This window comes from Pristis pectinata, chromosome 31 (genome assembly GCF_009764475.1).
Source record: "Pristis pectinata isolate sPriPec2 chromosome 31, sPriPec2.1.pri, whole genome shotgun sequence".
NCBI classification, from domain to species: Eukaryota; Metazoa; Chordata; class Chondrichthyes; order Rhinopristiformes; family Pristidae; genus Pristis; species Pristis pectinata.
The window spans coordinates 9,289,307-9,311,665 of NC_067435.1; the positions used below are offsets into that span (position 1 = coordinate 9,289,307).

General features: G+C 43.9%; 1 protein-coding gene across 2 annotated transcripts in view; it reads left to right on the plus strand.

Moving 5' to 3' along the window:
* LOC127584886 (collagen alpha-1(XI) chain-like) overlaps nt 1-22,359 on the plus strand; it is a 327,113-nt gene that overhangs the window by 234,216 nt on the left and 70,538 nt on the right. For both annotated transcript variants that reach the window (XM_052041855.1, XM_052041856.1), the window contains 5 exons: nt 13,252-13,305; nt 14,783-14,836; nt 16,717-16,824; nt 19,850-19,903; nt 21,045-21,098. In XM_052041855.1, coding sequence (XP_051897815.1) covers nt 13,252-13,305; nt 14,783-14,836; nt 16,717-16,824; nt 19,850-19,903; nt 21,045-21,098 — 324 coding nt within the window. The remainder of the gene's footprint in view (nt 1-13,251; nt 13,306-14,782; nt 14,837-16,716; nt 16,825-19,849; nt 19,904-21,044; nt 21,099-22,359) is intronic.

The window sequence follows — 22,359 nt, forward strand, 5'->3', positions numbered from 1 at the left end:
GCTCCCTCTCTTGCTGCAATCTCTCTGTCAACAATTTCTCAGTTTGTCTCCAACATTTAATTCACAACTGCTCCCCTGAGTAAACCGATCTGAACTATCGCTGACTGAATGTTGGAGCAGTATTCAGTTGGCCAAGATCCATTTTTAAACAGTGAGGCCAGCAGTGATCTTACCCAGAACACAGAACAGAACAGCACAGGAACAGGCCCTTCCGCCCACGATGTCATGATGCCAAATTAAACTAATCCCTTCTGCCTGCACGTGGTCCATGTCCCGGTCATGTGCCTGTCTAAATGCCTCTTAAACATTGCTGTCATATCTTCTTCCACCAGCTCCCTGGCAGCCTGTTCCAGGCACCTCCCACTCGCTGCATAAAAAACTTGAAAACCCCCTTTAAACTTTCCCCTATTCACATTAAATCTATGCCGTCTAGTTTTCCACCCTGGGGGAAAAAAACTCTATCTACCATATCTATGCCTCTCATAATTTTATATACTTCAATCAGGTCTCCCCTCAGCCTCCGACGCTCCAGAGAAAACAATACAAGTTTGTCCAACTCTCCTTATAGCTAATACTCTCTAATCCAGGCAACATCCTGGTGAGCCTTTTCTGCACCCTCTCCAAAGCCTCCACATCCTTCCTGTAATGGGGTGGACAGAACTGCACACAATACTCCAAATGTGGCCAAACCAAAGTTTTATACAGCTGCAACATCGCTTCCTGACTTTTGTACTCAACACCCCAACCAATGAAGGCAATTATGCCATACACCTTCTTTACCACCCTATGTACTTGTGTTGCTGCGTTCAGGAAGCCACTTGCACCCCAAGATCCCTCTGCCCATCAATGCTATGAAGGGTCCTGCTGTTTACTGCATGGTTTCCTCTCTCATTTGACCTCCCAAAGCACAACGCCTCACATTTGTATGGATTAAACTCTATCTGCCACTTCTCCACCCATATTTCCAGCTGGTCTGCATCATGCCGTAACCTTTGACAACCTTTCTCACTATCCACAACTCTGCCAATTTTCATGTCGACTGTAAACTTACTAATCAGCTCACCTACATTTTCATCCAAATCATTTATATATGTTGCAAACAATAGATGTCCCAGCACTGATTCCTGCAGAACATCACTGGTCACGGACCTCCAGTCAGAATTACACCCCTCCGCCACTAACCTCTGTCTTCTATGGCTAAACCAATTTTGAATCCAATCTACAAAGTCTCCATGGAATATCTGACATCCTCTGCAACACCTGGATGTTATGACAGCAATTAGCCGGGGACCTTGTTTTATTGGAGATTGCTGGTTACCAAGAAACCTAAATGGACCTGTAATCCACAAAGTGTCTGCACTTGTGCAGTGGTTTGACCTACATGCTTTGTAAGAATGTTTATTGCTGCAGCCCAGTGATATTAATGACCCACGGTGTGTTTATTACTGTCTAACTGTCTTGTGTTGACATAAAGCTTAAAAGAAGCTGAAGGAATTTGATCACAATTTTCCTTTTCCTTTATGGGATGTAAGTGATGCTGGCAAGGTGCAGAAGGTGGTGGTCAGCCTTTCTGGTGAAGGTGCTCCCACTGCGCTGTTGGGGAGGGAGTTCCAGGATTTAGACCCAGTGAAGATGAAGGACTGCTGATATGTTTCCGAGTCAGGACCATGTGTGACTTGGAGGGGAACCTGCAGATGGTGCCAGTTGACCTCCTTGGTGGTAGAGATCTCAGTGTCTTATGAGGACAGGTTGAGTGAGCTCGGGCTTTTCTCTTTGGAGAGAAGGAGGATGAGAGGTGACTTGATAGAGGTGTACAAGATGATAAGAGGCATGGATCGAGTGGAGAGTCCGAGACTTTTTCCCAGGGCGACAATGGCTAACAGGAGGGGACATAATTTTAAGGTGATTGGAGGAAGGTATAAGGGGGATGTCAGGGGTAAGTTTTTTACACAGAGAGTGGCGGGTGCGTGGAACGCACTGCTGGCAGAGGTTGTGGGGGCAGATATATTAAGGACATTTAAGAGACTCTTAGATAGACACATGAATAATAGAAAAATAGGGGGCTATGAGGGAGGGAAGGGTTAGATAGATCTTAGAGCAGGATAAAATGTCAGCTCAACATTGTGGGCCGAAGGGCCTGTACTGTGCTGTTGTGTTCTACGTTCTATGTTTGAGGGTTGTGTTGGAGTCGCCTGAGTGAGTGACTGCAGTGCGTTTTGTAGATGGTACAGCCACGGTGATGGAGGGAGTGAATGTTTGGGGTGGTGAATGGGCTTTCAAGAGGGTGTTGGAAAGGACTTGAGGAAAATAATTTGTTAGGCTACGTGGAAGGAGTAAGGGGAAGATGGGATTGTTCTACTGGGAGCAAACATAAACACACTGGGGCAAATGGCTTCCTTCTGTGCTGTGAGACTTCGGTTCTGTAGGTGCCGGTCAAGCAGGCTGCCTCGTCCTGACCTGTGCTGAGATTCTTATTGCACTCATCCAAGCAAGTGAAGACCATACCATCTATTTCTGATCAAAGTTGTTCAATGTTACGATCTTTGTGAATTTTTATTGATCGTTAACAAAAAAAAAAGTCACTTGAATATCAAACTGACCATTTCTCAGTCAATTTTATTAGGGGAAAATAAAATTCCAGATTTAGATGCTGGAAATCTGAAATTAAATCAGAAAATGCTGGAAACACTCAACAGGTCAGGCAGTGTCTGTGGAAAGAAAAACAGAGGTAACGTTTCAGGTTGAAGACCCTTCTGAAGACCCTGATGAAGGGTTTTTGACCTGAAACGTTGATTCTGTTTTTCTTCCCACAGAGGCTGCCCGACCTGTTGGGTGCTTTGAGCTTTTTGTTTTTATTTTGGTATTATTTGGTGTCTGTTTTGTATTTTTTAATCATCACATAATCACAATGACAGCCAACAGAGGGAGCTCTCTGCTGGAACCGAGCTAGAGACTTGAAACATTCACAATTAACTTCACGGTTCCTTAATGCCCAGGCAGTATAGCTGGTAGATTTGTATTAATCTTAATTAACAGTTTTTGAAGATGTTCAGATACAATAAACCACATTTAGCAGTTTTCAATGAATGGTTGGTTGATATAAAGAGCTCACATGAGTGTGAACAATGTAGACAGTGTGGTAATGCAGAGGCTGCAACTAATGACTAGGATACTGAGTTCAAATCTATCTGCAGTAGTGAATTTAATTAAATGTTTGGAATAAAAAGCTAGTGTCAGTAATTAACTGCAAAACTACTAGCTTGTTTTAACAACCCATCTGGTTCACTAACGCGCTACAGGGAAGGAAATCTGCCATTGTTACACAGTCTGAGACTCCAGAACAATGTCTTAACTGTCACGTGAAATAGCCAAGTCACTAAATCCCGGCTTCTGGGTCTTTCTACGCCCAGGACCTGAACTTTGTGTCCTGTTTGGGAAAATGTTCAGGTGTTCTGATGAAATGTTAACTCTGCTTCAGGGAAACATGTTCTGACACTAGAACATGTTTCCTTGAAAGTGGCGTCGCAGGTAGACAGGGTGGTGAAGAAGGCTTTTGGCACGTTGGCCTTCATCAGTCAGGGCATAGAGTATAGAAATTGGGATGTTATGCTGCAGTTGTACAAGATGCTGGTGAGGCAGTATTTGGAAAATTGTGTTCAGTTTTGGTCACCCTGCTGCACGAAAGATTTAAGTTGAGAGGGGAGAGATTTAATAGGAACCTGAGGGGTTACTTTTTCACCCAGAGGGTGGTCATGTGTGTATGGAATGAGCTGCCAGAGGAGGTGATTGAGGCAGAGAGTATTTAAAAGGTACTTGGTCAAGTACATAAATCGGAAGGGTTTAGAGGGATATGGACCAAACATGGGCAAATGGGACTAGCTTAGATGGGAATCTTGGTCGGCATGGACCAGTTTGGGCCAAAGGGCCTGTTTCTGTGCTGTATGAATCAATGATGCTCCTGAACTGCTGAGTATTCCCAACATTTTCTGCTGTTATTGCACATCTTAGGACATTCACTATTGATTTCATAATGGACAGCTGATTTTTCTTTTAAATAAAGGGTGCGCCTTTCAAAACAGAACTGTTGGCAATCCTAAAATCACCAGCTAGGGCAATTAAGCATGTAGAGTGCTGCTAACAATTCCACACGCTGAATGAATAACAGAAACCCTTTATATTATACTCAGTTATACAGCATGGAAACAGGCCCTTTGGCCCAACTCGTCCGTGCCAACCAAGTTATCTTGAGCTAGTCCCATTTCCCTGCATTTGGCTCATGTCCCTCAAAACCTTTCCTATCCATGTACCTGTCCGAAAGTCATTTAGACATTGTAATTGTACCCGCCCTTCCTTAGCAGCATGCACCAAATATCCAACACCCTCTCTTTGAAACAGTTGCCCCTCAGGTCTCCTTTAAATCTTTCCCCTCTCACCTTCAACCTCTGCCCTCTAGTTTTAGACTCCCCCACCCTGATATAAAGACTGTGACTATTTATTCTATCGACGCCCCTCCTCATGATAGTATCAGCCTCCGTAAGGTCACCCCTCAGCCTCCTGCATTCCAAGGAAAAAAAGTCACAGCCTATCCAGTCTCTCCTTATAATTCAAGCCGTCCAGTCCCAGTGGCATCCTCATGAATCTTTTCCACACCCTTTCCAGCTTAATGACATCCTTCCTACACCCAGATGACCAGAACTGCACATGGTATTTCCATGTTCAGTCTCACCAACTTCTTCGTATCATAATCCATATTATGCTTGCATTTTACAAGCTGTTTAATGTAATGGACTATTTAGCTTGCACAGTTAATGGTGTTTCATTCTGCCACTAAGAGATTCTTCCACTGAAATCTTTCCCCCTGTGAACTTCGCCCCTGTGAACATTACTCTGCCCTCAGTAGTGTAGCGGTTAGCGTAACGCTCTTATAGCACCAGCGACCCGGGTTCAATTCCAGTGACTGTCTGTAAGGAGTTTGTATGTTCTCCCAATGTCTGCATGAGTTTCCTCTGGGTGCTCCGGTTTCCTTCCACATTCCAAAGACGTATGGGTTAGGAAGTTGTGGGCATGCTATGTTGTCGCTGGAAGCGTGATGACACTTGCGGGCTGCCCCCAGAACACTACACAAAAGATGCATTTTACTGTGTGTTTCGATGTACGTGTGACTAATAAAGGTATCTTAATCTTACTTCTGGAGCAGTCAGCTCCAATGTTACCCCTTCTGTTACCGTAGCTGTTAACTCTCAAGAAATTGAAGCCATTATCTCTTTGTTTAGGGTAGGACCTTTGCCTGATTGCTAGGTCAATGGATAGTTATACATGTTTTTTGAAATGGAGATTAACCTAATTGTGATCAACAGGTCCTTCTGACAAGCCTGCTCAGTATTGACCAGGTTAATTTAGGATCTTTTAATTAAACCTTAGCTCTTGAGCCCCTGTTATTAGAGTGCAGAAGAAGGATGTTCATCCATTTCCTGTTGTCCCTTCAAAGTTCTCTCCTTCCAATTCCCTTTGTTTCCATCATCCATTCAAGCAGTTCCAGATCATAACTGTACCCTTTTTTAAAAAAAATATAGACTTCCCTCTCATCCATCCACACCTTTTGCCTCACTGTAAATCTGTGTGTCCTGCTCATGAGAACAACTTCTCTCTATTTACTCAACCTAAACCACTCTCGGTCTCGTCCACCTCCATCAAGTCTCCTCTCTTTGCTCCAGGGAGAACAACCCCAGCTTCACCAATCCAAATTTCTGGCTGAAGTCTCCTTGGAACAGTCCAAACATTTTTCTGCAGCCTCTGCACCTCCCTCCTGACCAGAATCCAATGCAGTACACCAGCTGCTTAAAATAACTGCATGTATCTTGGCCACAGAGCCTAAGTGATAATAGATTTGGTTCAGTGCAGTAGATAAACACACCAGTCAATGCAACAGGTTTGAAGCATAAACAGGTGTTTATGCTTCACCTTAACCCCATCCTTGTCTCACCCTCTCAACACCTACTTCTAATTCTCTCAGGTAGACACAGGTAGACAGGTGAAGAAGGTGTTCGACACACTTGCCTTCATCGGTCAGGGCACTGAGTACAGGAGTTGGGACGCCATGTTACAGCTGTACAAGACGTTGGTGAGGCCACATTTGGAGTACTACGTACATTTCTGGTCGCCCTGCTATAGGAAGGATGTTATTAAACTGGAAAGGGTGCAGAGGAGATTTAAAAGGATTTTACCAGCACTGGAGGGTTTGAGTTCTAAGGATAGGCTGGGACTTTTTTCCCTGGGGTGTCGGAGGCTGAGGGGTGACCTTATGGAGGCTTATAAAATCATGAAGGACACAGATAAGGTAAATAGCTACAGTCTTTTCCCAAGAGTAGGGGAGTCCAAAACTAGAGGGCAGAGGTTGAAAGTGAGAGGGGAAAGATTTAAAAGGGACCTGAGGGGCAAGTTTTTTTACACAGAGGGTGTTGGGTATATGGAACGAGCTGCCAGACGAAGTGGTTGAGGCAGATACAATTGCGACATTTAAAAGACATTTGGACAGGTTCATGGATGGGAAAGGCTTAGAGAGATGTGGGCCAAACACGGGCAAATGGGACTAGCTCAGTTAGGTGACTTGGTCGGCATGGACAAGTTGGGCTGAAGAGCCTGTTTCCATGCTGTATGACTATGACTCTCCCAGCTGTGTGTTTATCCAACTAGCTGGTGAACAGGTCCCTGCTCTTTTCCTCTGTCACTCCATGTGACGGTGAATTCCATTTCCCAACGATACTCCGGTTTAAGACTCTCCTGAAGCTTACATGTGAATATCACATTTACAGCCCCAAAGTGTTGTCTCTTTTACACCAAAATCTCTTTTATCAAAAGATTTCATTCTCCTAAGAGCACTGTTGTCAAAGTGATTTATCTGGTTTGCTTGAAAAAATTAACTGGTTTGAACTGAATTTTGATAGAAGCACTCCATCAGAGTTAACTCTAGTTACCAAGATTTACATGGAATATCCTACCATTTGGCCCAATATTTCTGGGGTGTCTGCTCAAGGGAAACACATGCACCCTGGTCACCATGAAGATTACTGAAACCTGTCATTGTGCAGTGATTCTTTGTGGGTTTACAGTCTAAGTCGTTCAGCATAAACAGCAATTTCTCCATCAGTGGGAGACGGTCTGACCATTGCTGTACATACATAATGTTGGATGGTTTTCTAACAGTGAGATGTAGAGGGCGTAAATTGGTAAATAAAATTGGTAAGTAGGTTTATCATTGTCACATGTACTGAGGTACAGTGAAAAACTTTGTTTTGCATGCCATCCTTGCAGATTATTTCATTACGACAATGCATTGAGGTAGTACAAGGGAAAACAATAACAGTAAAGTGTTACCGTTACAGAGAAAGTGCAGTGCAGGCAGACAATAAGTTGCAAGGCCTTAATGAGGTAGATTGTGAGGTCAAGAGTCCATTTTATCATACTCGGGGACCATTGAATAGTCTTATAACAGCGGGATAAAAGCTGTCCTGAGCCCAGTGGTACGTGCTTTCAGACTTTTGTATCTTCTGCCTGATGGGAGAGGGGAGAAGAGAGAATGTCCAGGGTGGGTAGGGTCTTTGATTATGCTGGTTGCTTTAACGAGGCAGCGAGAAGCGTAGACAGAGTACAAGGAAGGGAGGCTGGTTCCTGTGATATGTTGAGCTGTGTCCACAACTCTCTGCAGTTTCTTGCGGTCACAGGCAGGGCAGTTGCCATACCAAGCTGTGATGCATCCAGACAAGATGCTTTCTGTGGTGTATCAATTAAAGTTGATGATGGTCAAAGGGGACATACCAAATTTCTTTAGCCTCCTGAGGAAGCAGAGGCACTGGTGAGCTTTCATGGTCGTGGCATCTATGTGGTTGGACCAGGACAGGCCATTGGTGATGTTCACTCCAAGAAATTTGAAGCTTTCAACCCTCTCGACCTCAGCACCATTGCTGTAAATGGAAGTGTGTGCACCGACCCCCTTCTTGAAGTCAATGACCAGCTCTTTTGTTTTGCTGACATTGAAGGAAAGGTTGTTGTCATGCCACCATGTCACTAGGCTTTCTATCTCCTTCCTACTTTGGTACTTTGTACCGAAGCAAAGAGGGGGAGTCCTTCAAGGTTAGGAATAAGACCATAAGAAGCAGGAACAGGAGTAGGCCATTCAGTCCTCAAGCCTGCTCTGCCACTCAATGACTGTGGCTGATCCTCGAGCAATTTCCTACCCTTCCCCCGTAATCTTTGATTCCATTACTGATTGGAATCCCATCTATTTCAACCTTAAATATACCCAGAAACTCTGCCTCCTCAGCCTTCTGTGGCAATGTGTTCCTTACAATCCCCTGAGAGGAAAAAAGTCTTCCTCATTTCATTCTTAAATTGGTGTCCCCTTACTCCAATCCATGGTCTGCAGTTCTGGAGTCTCCCAAGACAGGAAACATCCTCTCACAATTTTCCCTGTTTCGATGTTCCAATTAGGTCACCTCTCGTTCTTCTAAAGTCCCATGACTAAGAATCCCAATCTGTTCTTTGTAGGATAAGCCCTCCACATCTGGGATCATCCTTGTGAATCTTCCTTGAACGTCTCTGGTGAAATATCTTTCCTTTAAATAAAAGGGTACAAAATTGTTCACAGTGCCCCAGATGTGGTCTCACTGGTGCCTTATACAGCTGCAGGAAGACTTCCATACTTGTATACTCCAACACACTATCAAGACAACCACCTTTCCCTTAATGTCAGAAAGACAAAGGAGCTGGTCATTGACTTCAGAAAGTGGGGTGGAGTACACACCCGTGTCTGTATAAATGATGCTGAGGTGGAGATGGTTGAGGTCTTCAAGTTCTAGGTGTAAGTATTACCAAGAATTTGTTCTGGTCCAGCCACATGAACGCTATGACCAAGAAAGTGAACCAGCACTTCTACTTCCTCAGAAGGCTAAGGAAATTCAGCATGTTCCCAATGACTCTTACCAATTTTTATATAGATGCACCATAAAAAGCATCCTATCTGATGCACCACAGCTTGGTATGCATCTGCTCTGCCCAAAAAATTGAAGATTTGTAAATGCAGCCCAGTCCATCTCGCATAATCAAGGACCCCTCCCACCCTAGTCATTCTCTCTTCTCCCCTCTCACATCGAGCAGAAGATACAAAAGCATGAAATCACATGCCACCAGGCTCGAGGACAGCTTCTATCCCCTGTTATCAGACTCTTGAATGGACCTCTCATACACGAAACGATGAACCCTTGATCTCCTAGTCTGCCTTATCATGGCCCTGGCACTTTATTTGTCTGCCTGCACTGCAGTTTCTCTGTAACTGCAACACTATATTCTACATTCTGTTTTCTTTTTACTACCTCGATGTAATTATGTATGGCATGATCTGCCTGGATGGCACGCAATCAAAAGCTTTTCACTATATCTCGATACATATGACAATAATAAACCAATTACCAATAAAGGTAACATTTCATCAGCTTTCCCTATCACCTGTTACACCTGCCTGCTAGTTTCAGTGTTTTGTGCAAGGAGTACCAAATCCTTTTGTGTCTTGACTTTTAGAAGTTATTGTCCATTTAAATAACACCCTGTCTTTTGATCTTCCACAGTGAATAACCTGCTTCAAGAACCACAAACAAATTGCAAATTATTTAGCAGTGGGGAAATCTGGTAAAGTTATTTTTCTCCCCGAGAAATATCAATGGCCAGTAAGATAAGATAAGATGTCTTTATTAGTTACATGTAGATCGAAACACACAGTGAAATGCATCTTTTGCATGGAGTGTTCTGGAGGCAGCCCACAAGTGTCGCCATGCTTCCGGCGCCAACATAGCATTCCCGCAACTTCCTAACCTGTACAACTTTGGAACATGGGAGGAAACCAGAGCACCTGGAGGAAACCCGCACAGACACTGGGAGAATGTACAAACTCCTTACAGACCGCGGTGGGAATTGAACCCGGGTCACTGGCGCTGCAATAGCGTTACGCTAACCGCTACATTACCGTGCCTGCTCTCCGGGACAGCTCTTAACACCACTACCTTGGCCCAAGAAGGTGGCGGTGAGCTTGTAGTCCATGTGCTGAAGATCCATGTACTTGCTGGGCCATTTCAAGGAGTATTTTGATGCAGCATATTGATATGGGTCTGAAGTCAGATATAGACCTGACCAAACAAGGGGTAGAACAGTCTGTGGCTAGAAATTCATGAGAATAAACAAAAACCACAGACGCTAGAAACCTGAGACAAAAACAGAAAAGGCCAGAAATGTTCAGCAGATCAGGCAGCATCTGTGGAGAAAGAAACAGTTAACGTTTCCTATCGAAGACCCTTTGTCAGAGCAGAAATTCACCATCGATGACACCTTCAAGAGGTGGTGCCTCAAGAAGGCGGCATCCACCACTGAAGACCCTCATCATCCGGGACATGCCCTCTTCTCATTACTACCATCAGGGAGGAGGTACAGGAGCCTGAAGACTCACACTCAATGATTCAGGAACAGCTTCTTCCCCTCTGCCATCAGATTTCTGAAGGGTCCATGAACCCATGAACAGTGCCTTGTTATTCCTTTCTTTGCGCTATTTTGTAATATACAGTAATTTTAGATCTTTGCAGTGTAATACTGCCACAAAACAAATTTCACAACATATAAGTCAGTGATAATAAATCTGATTCTGATCCTAACTTCATCCCTGATTGCTCACACTAAACACACTAGCAGGAGAATGTTATGCTCTCTCTATGGAATTCATCCTGTTGACTTCTATGCAGAGGGCAACAGTGAGGGAATGACCAGGAACAGTCCCCTTCATTGTCAGCATTATCGCTACTAATCTGGTAAATTGTAGATTTGCCTAATTAGCAGAATTTAAGTTCCCCAACAGCTGTGAGTGAGATTTGAACTCTGGATTTTTCATCTACTTATCTAGTAGCTTAACCACTACACTATCCATCCACTTGGAATGTAAGTGGTGCTATTACAACATGTTAGGGCAGTTCATCCTCCTTTGTTGTTCGTGTTCCAGGTTAAGTTAACACTTAAGGTCACACTTGTATAATCACAGTTGCCTTAGCAACCCACCCACCCGAGTAGCAAAGAGTGTCTCTAATAGAGCAGCACTCTGTTTCTCGTGACATTTATGTGAGAGGTTAAGAATGAAGTAAGGAATTATTATCCTGGCTTCCTCTACTGAGTTCTCATTAAGTTTTCACTGTGATGAGGATTTATGTAGAAAGTTGCTTGAAGTCAGGAATGATGGAGGGAATGAGAGAACCTTCACAAGTTGAGATCCATCTTGAATGTTGTCTGGGAGTCCTGTCTCATTTTGTCAGGAAGGATGCCCTCACATAATAGGTGTTTTATAACATGTCTTGACTACGGACTACAGACACTCAGCATGCTGAACCTCATCTGGCCATATTTGGGCTGTTTGTTTAAAGGTATTAACACTGCCAGTGTGTGCTGTATGCACCTTATTGTCACCACTGCAATCCTTCACCTTTTTCCTTTTAAAAGGTGGAGAATGCTTAGTTTGTCTTTGAATGAAATTTCCCAAATCAAAGTCAAAGTCGAACTTATTGTCATATGCACAAGTGCATATATGCAATGAAAAACTTACTTGCAGCAGCATCACAGGCACATAGCATCAGATACACAACATACACAAGAAAACTATAAACTAAACTTAAATTATACACTATTTTTACAATTACAAAAAGGCCATTGTAGTGCAAAGTGGCCAAAATTTTACTATACTGAGATAGTGTTTAGTGTTATGCAGGTTGGTTCAAGAACCGAACAGTTGAAGGGAAGTAACTGTTCTTGAACCTGGTGGTGTGGCACTTCAGGTTTCTGTACCTCCTGCCCGATGGTAGCTACGATAAGATGTCATGGCCCAGATGGTTGGGATCTTTGATGATGGATGTTGCCTTCTTGAGGCAGCACCTCCTGTACACACTACCAATGGTGGGGAGGGATGTCCCTGTGATCTATTGGGCAGAGTCACTACCCTCTGCATCTTCTTACATTCCTGTGCATTCGAATTGCCGTACCAGACCACGATGCAACCAGTCAGGATATTTTCAACAGTACTAATTAAATCTACTACGAGCTGTGCGTCAGCTATATTTCTATTGATTGGTCTCACCACTGCTGAAAGTTTATGGGTGAGATGTGAGTGTAAAGATCTCAGCTGATGCACCATCACAGTACAGGCAGATTGCTACCTTGCTGGAGGTGCTGTCGTCCAGATGAGGTGTCAAACCAATAGTTCCTGCTCCTTCATGTGGCCTACAGGGTTCCGATGCATTATTTCAAACTGAAGGGGAGTTCATCTCAGGATAGTTCTTTGTACAGAGGACAATAACTGTCTGAAACACCTGACTAATATTTATCCTCTCATCAACAGACCAAATATCAAAAGTAAAATACCACAGATGCTGGAAATCAGGAAATAGCAATAGAAAATGCTGGAAACACTCAGTGGGTCAGGAGCATCTGTGGAGAGAGAGGGACGGAATTAATGTTTTAGGTTGACGACCTTTCAGAATATTTACCTGAAACAGCAGCTCTGCTTCTCTCCCCATGGATGCTGCCTAACCTGCTGAGCATTGCCAGCAATTTTTCACGTAATGCAAAAAAAAGGTGGGATCTTGCTGTGCGCTGACGGTCTGTTCTGTTTCCCACATTACAGCAACATCTGCTCTTCAAAATGCACTTCATTAGCCAGGTATCCTAAAGATCGAGGTGTCCAGAAATGGAATGTTCTTCATTAGTTGTTATCTCAACCCCCAGGGTCAGATAAGGTGTTCAGGACCACATGGATCAAATCAACAACAAGCAGATAAAGATATTTCTTTGTGCAAAGGTCATTGACTATCTGAAATTCCTTGCCAAGACCCTGGTCTCGAGGGCAGGTGATCAGGACGTGCGGGTAAAGCACCTCCAACTTCTTAGCTCATCCCACCACAAGCCGAGGTTGCCTTAACTGTTGAATACTACAGTGATTCCTAGCTGTGCAACTTATTAACAACATTTCTGGTTTCTCTCAACTGATTTATCACCCACACCACAGAGGGGCCCATGTGTTGTGCTGGGGGTTGTTGGGGCCAAAGTCCATCCTGAGTAAATGGGCAGACTTTACAAGAAGGGAGCTCAGAGCGGGTGGCCTTGGCTCTGAGAACCACAAGGTTATAACCTAACTCACTCGCTCGTTTTCTTTTCAACACTGCTATTTTTCAGGGGGAGTTGGGAAGACCGGGACAGAAAGGCAGCAAAGGAGACAAAGGAGAAGCTGTGAGTAACAATCCCATCCAGCTCTGGAGGAGGAGCTGCTTCCAAAATGACTGTGTTAGCCCCAAATGTCCTGCTCAATGTTAAAGGTTCCACATCACTTCTTGAAGAAAGAGTGATGGTCTGTCCTTGGCCAATGTCAATCAGATTAACCAGTCTGCTGTTACATAGTTGGTCCAGTGATGGTTACTTTATAATTGTTCCATTAATCTGTTATACATAGAGAGAAAGAAAAAGATGAATATTGCAAGAACTGGTATGTTCAATGTCAAGTTTATTGTCATATGCACAAGTACATGTGTGCACAGATGCAATGAAAAACGTACTTGCAGCAGCATCACAGGCACAGAGCATTAGAGACACAACGTTCTCAAAAAACCATAAATTAAACATAAATTATACAAGTTTATACAAGAAAGAACATGTTGACTTCCTGGGTATGTTTCAAAGAGGCACAGAAGGATGGTGTGGTCGAGGGATGGGTGATGTACATTGGTGAAACTTGTACACAGGTCCATCCATCTTATAAAGTCAAGTTGGACTGCACAATTCCACATTCATTTTAAAAACACTGCTTGATATCTATTTACACATCTGTACATTTTTTGCTAACTTTACCTAAAGCAAAGAAATTGTAAAACATACATCGTGCATTATTAATGGGAGAGAAAATGTGGCTTTAAGAAGGAGAAATTCTGTTCAAGAAACTTACTAGAGACCTTTGAAAGTGTATCAGACAGTGTGGATAAAGGGGAGTCAGTAGATGGAGTGTCTTTGGATTACCAGAAGGCATTCGTTAAGGTAAAGGTTACAGCACAAGGTGAGTGTCACAGGATTGAGGGTAAAATATTGGCATGGATTAGGGGAGCGGCTAACTAACAAAAAATGGAGGCATAAGAGACTGCAGATGCTGGAATCTGGAGCGACACACAAAATGCTGGAGGAATTCAGGGGGTCAGACAGCATCTGTGAGGGGAAATGGACAGTTGATGTTTCAGGTCAAGACCAGCAGTCCAGATGAAGAGTCTTGACTTGAAACATTGATTGTCCATTTCTGCCAACAGATGCTATCTGACCCGCTGAGTTTCTCCAGCATTTTGTGTGCTGCTAACAAAAGAGTTGGGATAAATGCTTAGTTTTCTTTCGAAGACTCTCACGTAATCTGCTCAGCCCTACTTTTCTTAATTGACTGCATGCTCTATTAATCTTCACTGGTAAGTAGATGATCCCAGTTTTCCCTCAACAGCAAAGTCTATCCAGATTTGCTCTCCACTGGTTAAAAGCTTAGTGATTAGGTTTCTCAAGATGAGCTGAATCCCAGTCTGAGCAAAGTTCCACTAATGGTAAAATCCTTAACTCATTCAGAAGCCATTTGAGGTTTAAAGGAAAATATGTCGATACTGAAGCAATCGATACCAGTTTAATTCCTATTATTACTTCATTGTATTACACACAGATTATCTCTTCTTTCCTCTTATAGGGTCCTCCAGGCCCAATGGGAATACAAGGCCCAATTGGACAGCCTGGTCCCATTGTAAGTATAAATTCTGTTCCATTTTATTTTCTGCCATTACTGTTTACCTGAAGATCGATTTATGCTACAATTCTATACTCATTCACGTTACCCTAGTAATAGGCCATGTCTGTCCTGAGGTCAAGTGTCAAGGATGAAAGGTCAGGGAAGCAAATCCAAGATGTCCTTGGTGAGGTGGCCCATTCCAGACCAAAGAAGCAGAACAAAGTTTAAGCTCAGTGTTTTCAACGATGATTGACTCAAAGGAAAGTGGTGAGGATGTTGGATTTATAGTTTAGATTGGTTGATTTCCAGTCACACAATGCCCCTCTTTGCTGGAGAGGGGAACGATTTTGCACCAAGTTTCTCGAGTTCAACAGGACGGGTTATTCCAGCTGTTGTCTCCCTGCTAAAAACTCCAGAGCATTAAAATGTGCCACCTGGTGTTACAACCATGGATCAGGATCAGTGGGTATCTGCTATGGGGTGGGATTTGCGATTGGTGGATGGATTGGGGTGGGCAGTTTTTTTGAATGAAGGGTGGATAGGTCCATCGTGTGGCCCAGGGAGTTGGAAGTCAGGGGGATTTCATTAATGGGGGGATAGGTGGTAGATCTGAGCTGGAACTAGAGAGTATCGCTGGTGAACAGTGGTGTCAATGCAGTGTGGGAGGGAGAGCCCAAGGACAAAGGGAAGCAATTAACTTGACTGGCAGGGAACCAGCCCACATTGTCTCACAGCAGTCAAATGATGTATTGATTTGAACCTGGGTTTGAACCTGGGTCACTGGCACTGTAAAGCGTTATGCTAACCACTACACTATCATGCCTAGTGGTTAGCATAATGCTATTACAACGCCAGTGACTCGGGTTCGATTCCAACCACTGTCTGTATGGAGTTTGTACGTTCTCCCCGTGTCTGCGTGGGTTTCCTCCGGGTGCTCCGGTTTCCTCCCACATTCCAAAGACATACAGGTTAGGAAGTTGTGGGCATGCTATGTTGGCGCCAGAAGCGTGGGGACACTTGCGGGCTGCCCCCAGAACACTCTACGTGAAAGATGCATCTCACTGTGTGTTTTGATATACATGTGACTAATAAAGAGATCTTGTCTTATATGGGTGGCAGATTAATGCAGCAGGTAGTGCTGCTACCACACAGATCCAGCAGCCTGGGTTTGAATCTGACCTTTGGTGCTCTCTGTGTGGAGTTTGCACGTTCTCCCCTCTGACCGAGTAGATTTTCCTGGGTGCTACTGTTTCCTCCCACATCCTAAAGTAGGCTAATTGCTCGGTGTAAATTCCCCCAAATGTAGTTAGGTGGCTGGAGAATTGAGGGAGGATCTGATGAGCATGTGTGAGAGAACAGGCTACAGGGACATAAACAGGGGAATGGGACTAACAGCCAGCAGAGATTTGGTGGGCTAAATGGCTTCCTTCTACTTCAGGAGAAAATCTGAGACATCCAAACATGAAAATATGTTAGTACCAAAATAAATCACTGCAGATGCTTGAAAATAGTAATAAAATAGGCAGGGCTGGAAACACTCAGCAGATCTGGCAGCATCTGTGGAGAGAGAATCAGTCAACATTTCAGGTCGATCACCTTGCTTCTTGTAGTTTACCAGCTGTTCAAAGGTTCTCATCACCCTGGGAGTGTAATTCAAAGTGACCTGGTGTCTTCTGTTGTTGTTTTTACCCTGTACTACCTCAATGCACTGCGTAATGAATTGATCTGTACAAACGGTATGCAAGACAAGTTTTTCACTGTACCTCAGTACAAGTGACAATAATAAACCACTACCAATACATTATCCTGTATTTTCAGCACTCTCTGCCTCCTGAGTTACAGCAGTGATCACTCTGCCTGGACACATCAATAATATGTTTATTTTGTGTGTGTAGGGATCTGATGGTGAACCAGGTCCTAGAGGGCACCAAGGCATGCGTGGACAGAAGGGTGATGAGGGTATTCGAGGATTTCCAGGACCCCCAGGTCCTGCTGGGCTTCAGGTAATTAAGCTTAAAAATAAAAGCTGCATTTGGTCTCCCTTGCCTTCCCCAGTTCATTCTGTGAAACATTTGTCATAAAAAACAAACTCATTCATTCTATAAATCTCGATCAAAATCAGACTATATCAGCCAGAATTAAGACTAATGTTATGATTTATTCTTCTGCATAATTTTACCTTTTAACAAAAAAAGTCTGTCAATAAATGGCCTGCACTAAGTAGTTTGTCAATTTGGTATTATTCTATCTATTTGGAGAGCTGGGGAGTTGGACTTTTCAAGGCTTCACTTTGTTTGTATCCCGTCAGTGTGAACCAGCCCATAGCCTCAGGTATTTAGCCAGAGGGTCAGATTTTATTTCACAGGCAGCGCAAGCTTCCATTTGGGTGTTTACTTTTCAGGAAGTAACCCAGATGGCAGCAGCATCGTTTGACTCCAAGACACGTGGTTAGTGACCTTCTTCGGTTTGCGACCTTGGACCATGTGGTAATTCAAAAAGTCAGTTGGAGGGAATCTAATCTGCAGATTCCTGCTCTCAGGCCTGCTGACAGTTGTACTCCCCTCTGCGCTATCACTTCTGTTAATAGCAGCAGGGACCGAGTGTGAGAGGTGAGGATCAGTGGCCAATATTAACCTTGGAATTATTTTGCACAGAAGGAGGCCATTCAGTATATTCAAGTCCATGCTGACTCTTAGTGGAGCAATCCTGAGTCCTTGTCTGTCTCTGGCTGTCTCTCTCTCTCTCTCTCTTCCCTCTGTCTATCTGCATTTTTCTCTGTCCCTCTCTCTCTCTGTCTCTCTCTGTCTGTCTCTCTGTGTCTCTCTGTCTATGTCTCCCTCCCTCCCTCTTTCTCTCTTTCTGTCTGCCTGATTCTGTGTGTGTGTGTTTGTCTGCCTCTCTCTTTCTCTCTCTCTCTCTCTATCTCTCTATCTCTGCATCTCCATCTCTTTATCTGTCTGCATCTCTCTCCACGTCTCTATCTGCGTCTCTCTCTGCATCTCTCTCTCTTGACTTCTCTCTGTAACGAACCTGTCTCAACACAACAGTGAGAAACATTATTCAGCCAGCAGTTGAGTGAAAGATTCAGCAAGTTAAGTTATTATGCCCCTCCAGGCAGGAGGAAGCTTTAAGGTGATTGATGCGACCCTAATATAATTGCCCTAACCTTCTTGCCACTGAGTCCCAGTTTAATTATCATTCTGTCGGGCAATTTTCCTGGCTTAATTCGACTTAATGGAGACTCCTGGTTGGGGGATTGTCACATGTCATTTGTCTGCAACTGAGCAATCAACTTGAGGAAATGAAAAATCCTGGCTGCTGCAATTAATAGTTTGAGAGTAAACGTATTCTGTCATTCCTGAAAGGTTAAGGACCCTCGAGTCACCTCTCACCCACCTTGTGGCACTGTAATCTGTCACTGAATGGGGAAATATCCCTTCTTGTAGCAGATAGAGAAGCAGGTGCTGCCTGCAGCAAGAATTTCATCCCCTCCTGATTGAGAATGTATCTGTGGCCATGCTCGTTAGAAGCGTTCAGTGATGAGATTTGTCGGGTGTTTATTTTTGAATCATCCTCAAAATTTATAACACTTGACACGTGTTCTAAGAATAGAGGAGTTTCCCTTGTCGAAGAAAGAATCTGATGATTCAGGGCACGTTGTACAGTGGGGGTCATTGTTTGAGTGCCATGTTAGAGGTGTAGGAGTCGGTATTAATTTGTGTGGGATTGAGTGAATACAAGAGAAGTGTGAAGGATTTCATATCCAGTTAGACAGCTTGTCTAGAAGATGTTTTCTCACAGATTGTATGCTGCCTTACCAGCTGGCCTAGGTAGGAACCCTATAACGGAAGCTTATAGCCTGCACCACCCCTCTAGGCTTGACTTCAATGCAATAATGAGCAAGTATTGCAGTATCAATACCATAATTTGGAAGCATTGATGAAATGAAGCCTTAAGTACATGTTCGGGCAGGCAACTATTTCGAGAAGTGCAGGGAATTCACTCAGTAACCCGACTAATGTTCCTACTAGTACTGAAGCCTTTAGATAGACACATCAATATGCAGGGAATGGAGGGATATGGATCATGTGCAGGCAGATTTAGTTTAATTTAGCATTGTGTTCAACACAGACATTGTGGGCCGAAGGGCCTGTTCCTGTGCTGTACGGTTCTATGTTCCATATTGTATGTTTAATTGGTTATTTATTTCCTTTCCTGCTTGTGGGATCCTGCTATGCACAGGCTGCAGCCCCACTACAACAGGGGCGGGACTTCATAAAGTAGCCCAGTTTTACAACAAGGACACTGACAGAAAAGGTGCTCGGTAAGAGGTGACAAAAGAGGTTTCAGAAGCTGGTAACAGGAAATGCTCAGCGGGTCGGGCAGCATCTGTGGCGAGAGAAGCAGAGTTGGTGCTTCAGATCGACATCCGGAGGGGGAGGGACGTGGGCAGGAGTGGACAGGACAAAAGACAAGGTCCATAAAATGGAAGGCGGGAAAGGGTTGATGGAGATGTTGAGAGAATAAAATGGGATTAATGCAGGATTAGTGTAACAATGGGTGTGGACAGTGGGCTGAAGCCTGTATCTGTTTTGTATGTCTCCATGATCTTATGAGATTTAATAATTAAAAATGAACAATAATAAAAGGTAACAAAAACCTAGAAGAACTGAAAATTAAGACCCGTAATCTGAAGCTATTAAAGGAATGTGCAAAGATATCTAGAATTAAAATGCTGGAAATGTTTGCTGATGGAAATTGTTGAATTCAATATTGAGTTCGACCCTGTACAACTACATCTCCGGAACTGGTAAAATGTTGCTTCGTAAAGAAAAGCTGGTGAGCTTGGGTCAGAGGTCAGGCTAGAAGAATTTTGGAAATCCTCCACACCTAAAGGGCTCTGTATTGCTAGCCTGGGTTCCGCGCTTTCATTCTTGCATCTGTCGAGTTCTAGATTAACTTTGGAATGATGAAGGCGCAAGGTAAACAAATCCACATCCTTATTGTCCTTCCCATCGTGTTTTCCAGGGAATGCCTGGCCTTCCTGGAGAGAAGGGCGAAAGTGGAAATGTTGGATTCATGGTAAGCAGATGGTGATGTGACAATGGAATCTCTTCCTCTTATCAGTCCCTCTCAAGCAAAGAACGATTGTGATAAATCAGCTTCCAGCTGGCAAAGCCAGTTCCGTCAAAAGCTGGATCAGTTGTTCACACTTTCAGTCAGAAGGTTCAAAGTCAAAGTGAAGTCGAGTTTATTGTCATATACATAAGTACAGATATGCACAGGTGCAATGAAAAACACTTGCAGCAGCATCACAGGCACATAGCATCAGATGCAAACATTCACAAGATAAATTAGACAGAATTATACAAGAAAGAACACAATTAGAACATGAGTTCATGGGTTCTGACCCACGGGTTATGGGTTCAAGTCCCATTCCAGGGACTTGTCACTAAACTTCAGCAGTGCTGTTGAACAGGAGTGTTGCAGTAGGACAGTTCTTTTGGATGAGACTTATTCAGACCTTGGATTCCAAATCCAGTCACTTAATTACCATGCCACCATACACCAAAAGGTTATGGATTGAAGAGTGTTCTGCAGAGTGTTATCACACTATTAACTGACCTGCTACATTTTAGAATCAGAATCAGATTTATTATCACTGACTTATATGATGTGAAATTTGTTGTTTTGCAGCAGCAGTACAGTGCAAAGACATAAAATTACTATAAATTACAAAAATAAATAAATAGTGCAAAAAAAGGAATAACAAGGCAGTTTTTGTGGGTTCATGGACCATTCAGAACTCTAATAATGGGGGGGGGAAGCTGTTTTTGAGTCGTTAAGTGTGGGTCTTCAGGCTTCTGTACCTCCTCCGCAGTGGTAGTAACGAAAGAGGGCATGTCCTGGGTGGTGAGGGTCCCTAGTGATAGATGCTAATTTCTTGAGGTACCACCTCTTGAAGATGTCCTCTATGGCAGAGAGGGTTGTGCTCGTGATGAAGCTGGCTGAGTCTACAACCCTCTGCAGCCTCTTGTGATCCTGTGCATTGGAGCCTCCATACCAGGTGGTGATGCAGTCAGAATGCTCTCTACCGTACATCTATAGATTTGGGAATTCTCTCATTGGGTATTGATTACCTTGATGGTATCATTTGTTACAAGAGTTGTTGGATATTCTGGAGCATCAGCTGATGTTTCATGTGCTCTTGTCTTGACCACAGGGTCCATCCGGTTCCCCTGGTGCAAGAGGACCTCCTGGGCCCAATGGTGGCAGTGTAAGTTAGCCTGTTATTTCTCGTTGTGTCTGTACTTAAGGAATCAATAATTTTGCAAGCAAAGAACCATTTGTTTCGTCTGAACTGCAATTCACTGTGATAAGAGGGACTGGTGTGTGGACATGTGAATTAGCAATGACTTGATGCCTTTGGCTTGCTCTTCCATTCAATAGGGCCATGGCCAATGTGATTGTAACCTACTTCTACATTCCTGTCAACCTCTATTAATCTTTCACCCACCTGCTTATCCAACTACCTCTCCGTAACTATATTCAAAGACTCTGGTTCCACTGCCTTATGAAAAAGAGAGTTCCAAAGACTCCAAACCTTCTGAAAGAAAAATACTTTGGCTCTTCTCTATCTAGAGTGGGCAACCACTTGTTAAAACAATGATCTTGGCATGATTGGAAGGAAAGAAGAGCTTGCCAATGTCTCCTCCTCAAATTGCCACCCCGCCTTCCCTAGTTCCCCGTTCCCCCGCGCCCCCCCCCCACCCATCCCCAGCTCACCCGTTCCCTCGTGCCTCCTCTGTCCCTGCTCACTTGCATAGAACACAGAACAGTACAGCACAGGAACAGGCCCTTTGACCCACATCATTCCAACCACGATGCCAGATAAAACTGATCCCATCTGCCTGCATATGATCCATATCCCTCCATCCCCTTCATGTTCACCTCTCTGTCTAAACACCTCTTAAACACCACTGTCGTGTCTGCTTCCAACACCACCCCTGGTAGCACGTTGCAGGCCCCACACATCTTCCTTAAATGATCCACCCTCTCACCTTAATGTTATGCTCTCTGGTATTTGACCTTTCTGCCCTGAGAAAGAGACTCTACTTCTCTACCCTATCTATACCTCTCATGATTTTACACACCTTCCCTCAGCCTCTGACGCTCCTGAGAGAATAATGCAAGGCTGTCCAACCTCTCCTTATAGCTAATATTCTCTAATCCAGGCAGCATCCTGGTGAACCTCCTCTGCACCCTTTCCAAAGCCTCCACATCCTTACTGTAATGGGATGACCAGAGCTCAACATAATGCTCTAAATGCGGCCTAATCAAAATTTCATACTGCTGCAACATGACTTCCTGACTCAGTGCCCTGACTGATGAAGGCAAGCATGCAATTTGCCTTCTTTACCATCCTATCTACATGTGTCACCACTTTCAGGGAGCTATGGACTTGGACCCCCAGATCCGTCTGTCCATCAGTGTTAACTTTGTACCATTCACATTAACATTTGACTCCCAAAGTGCTA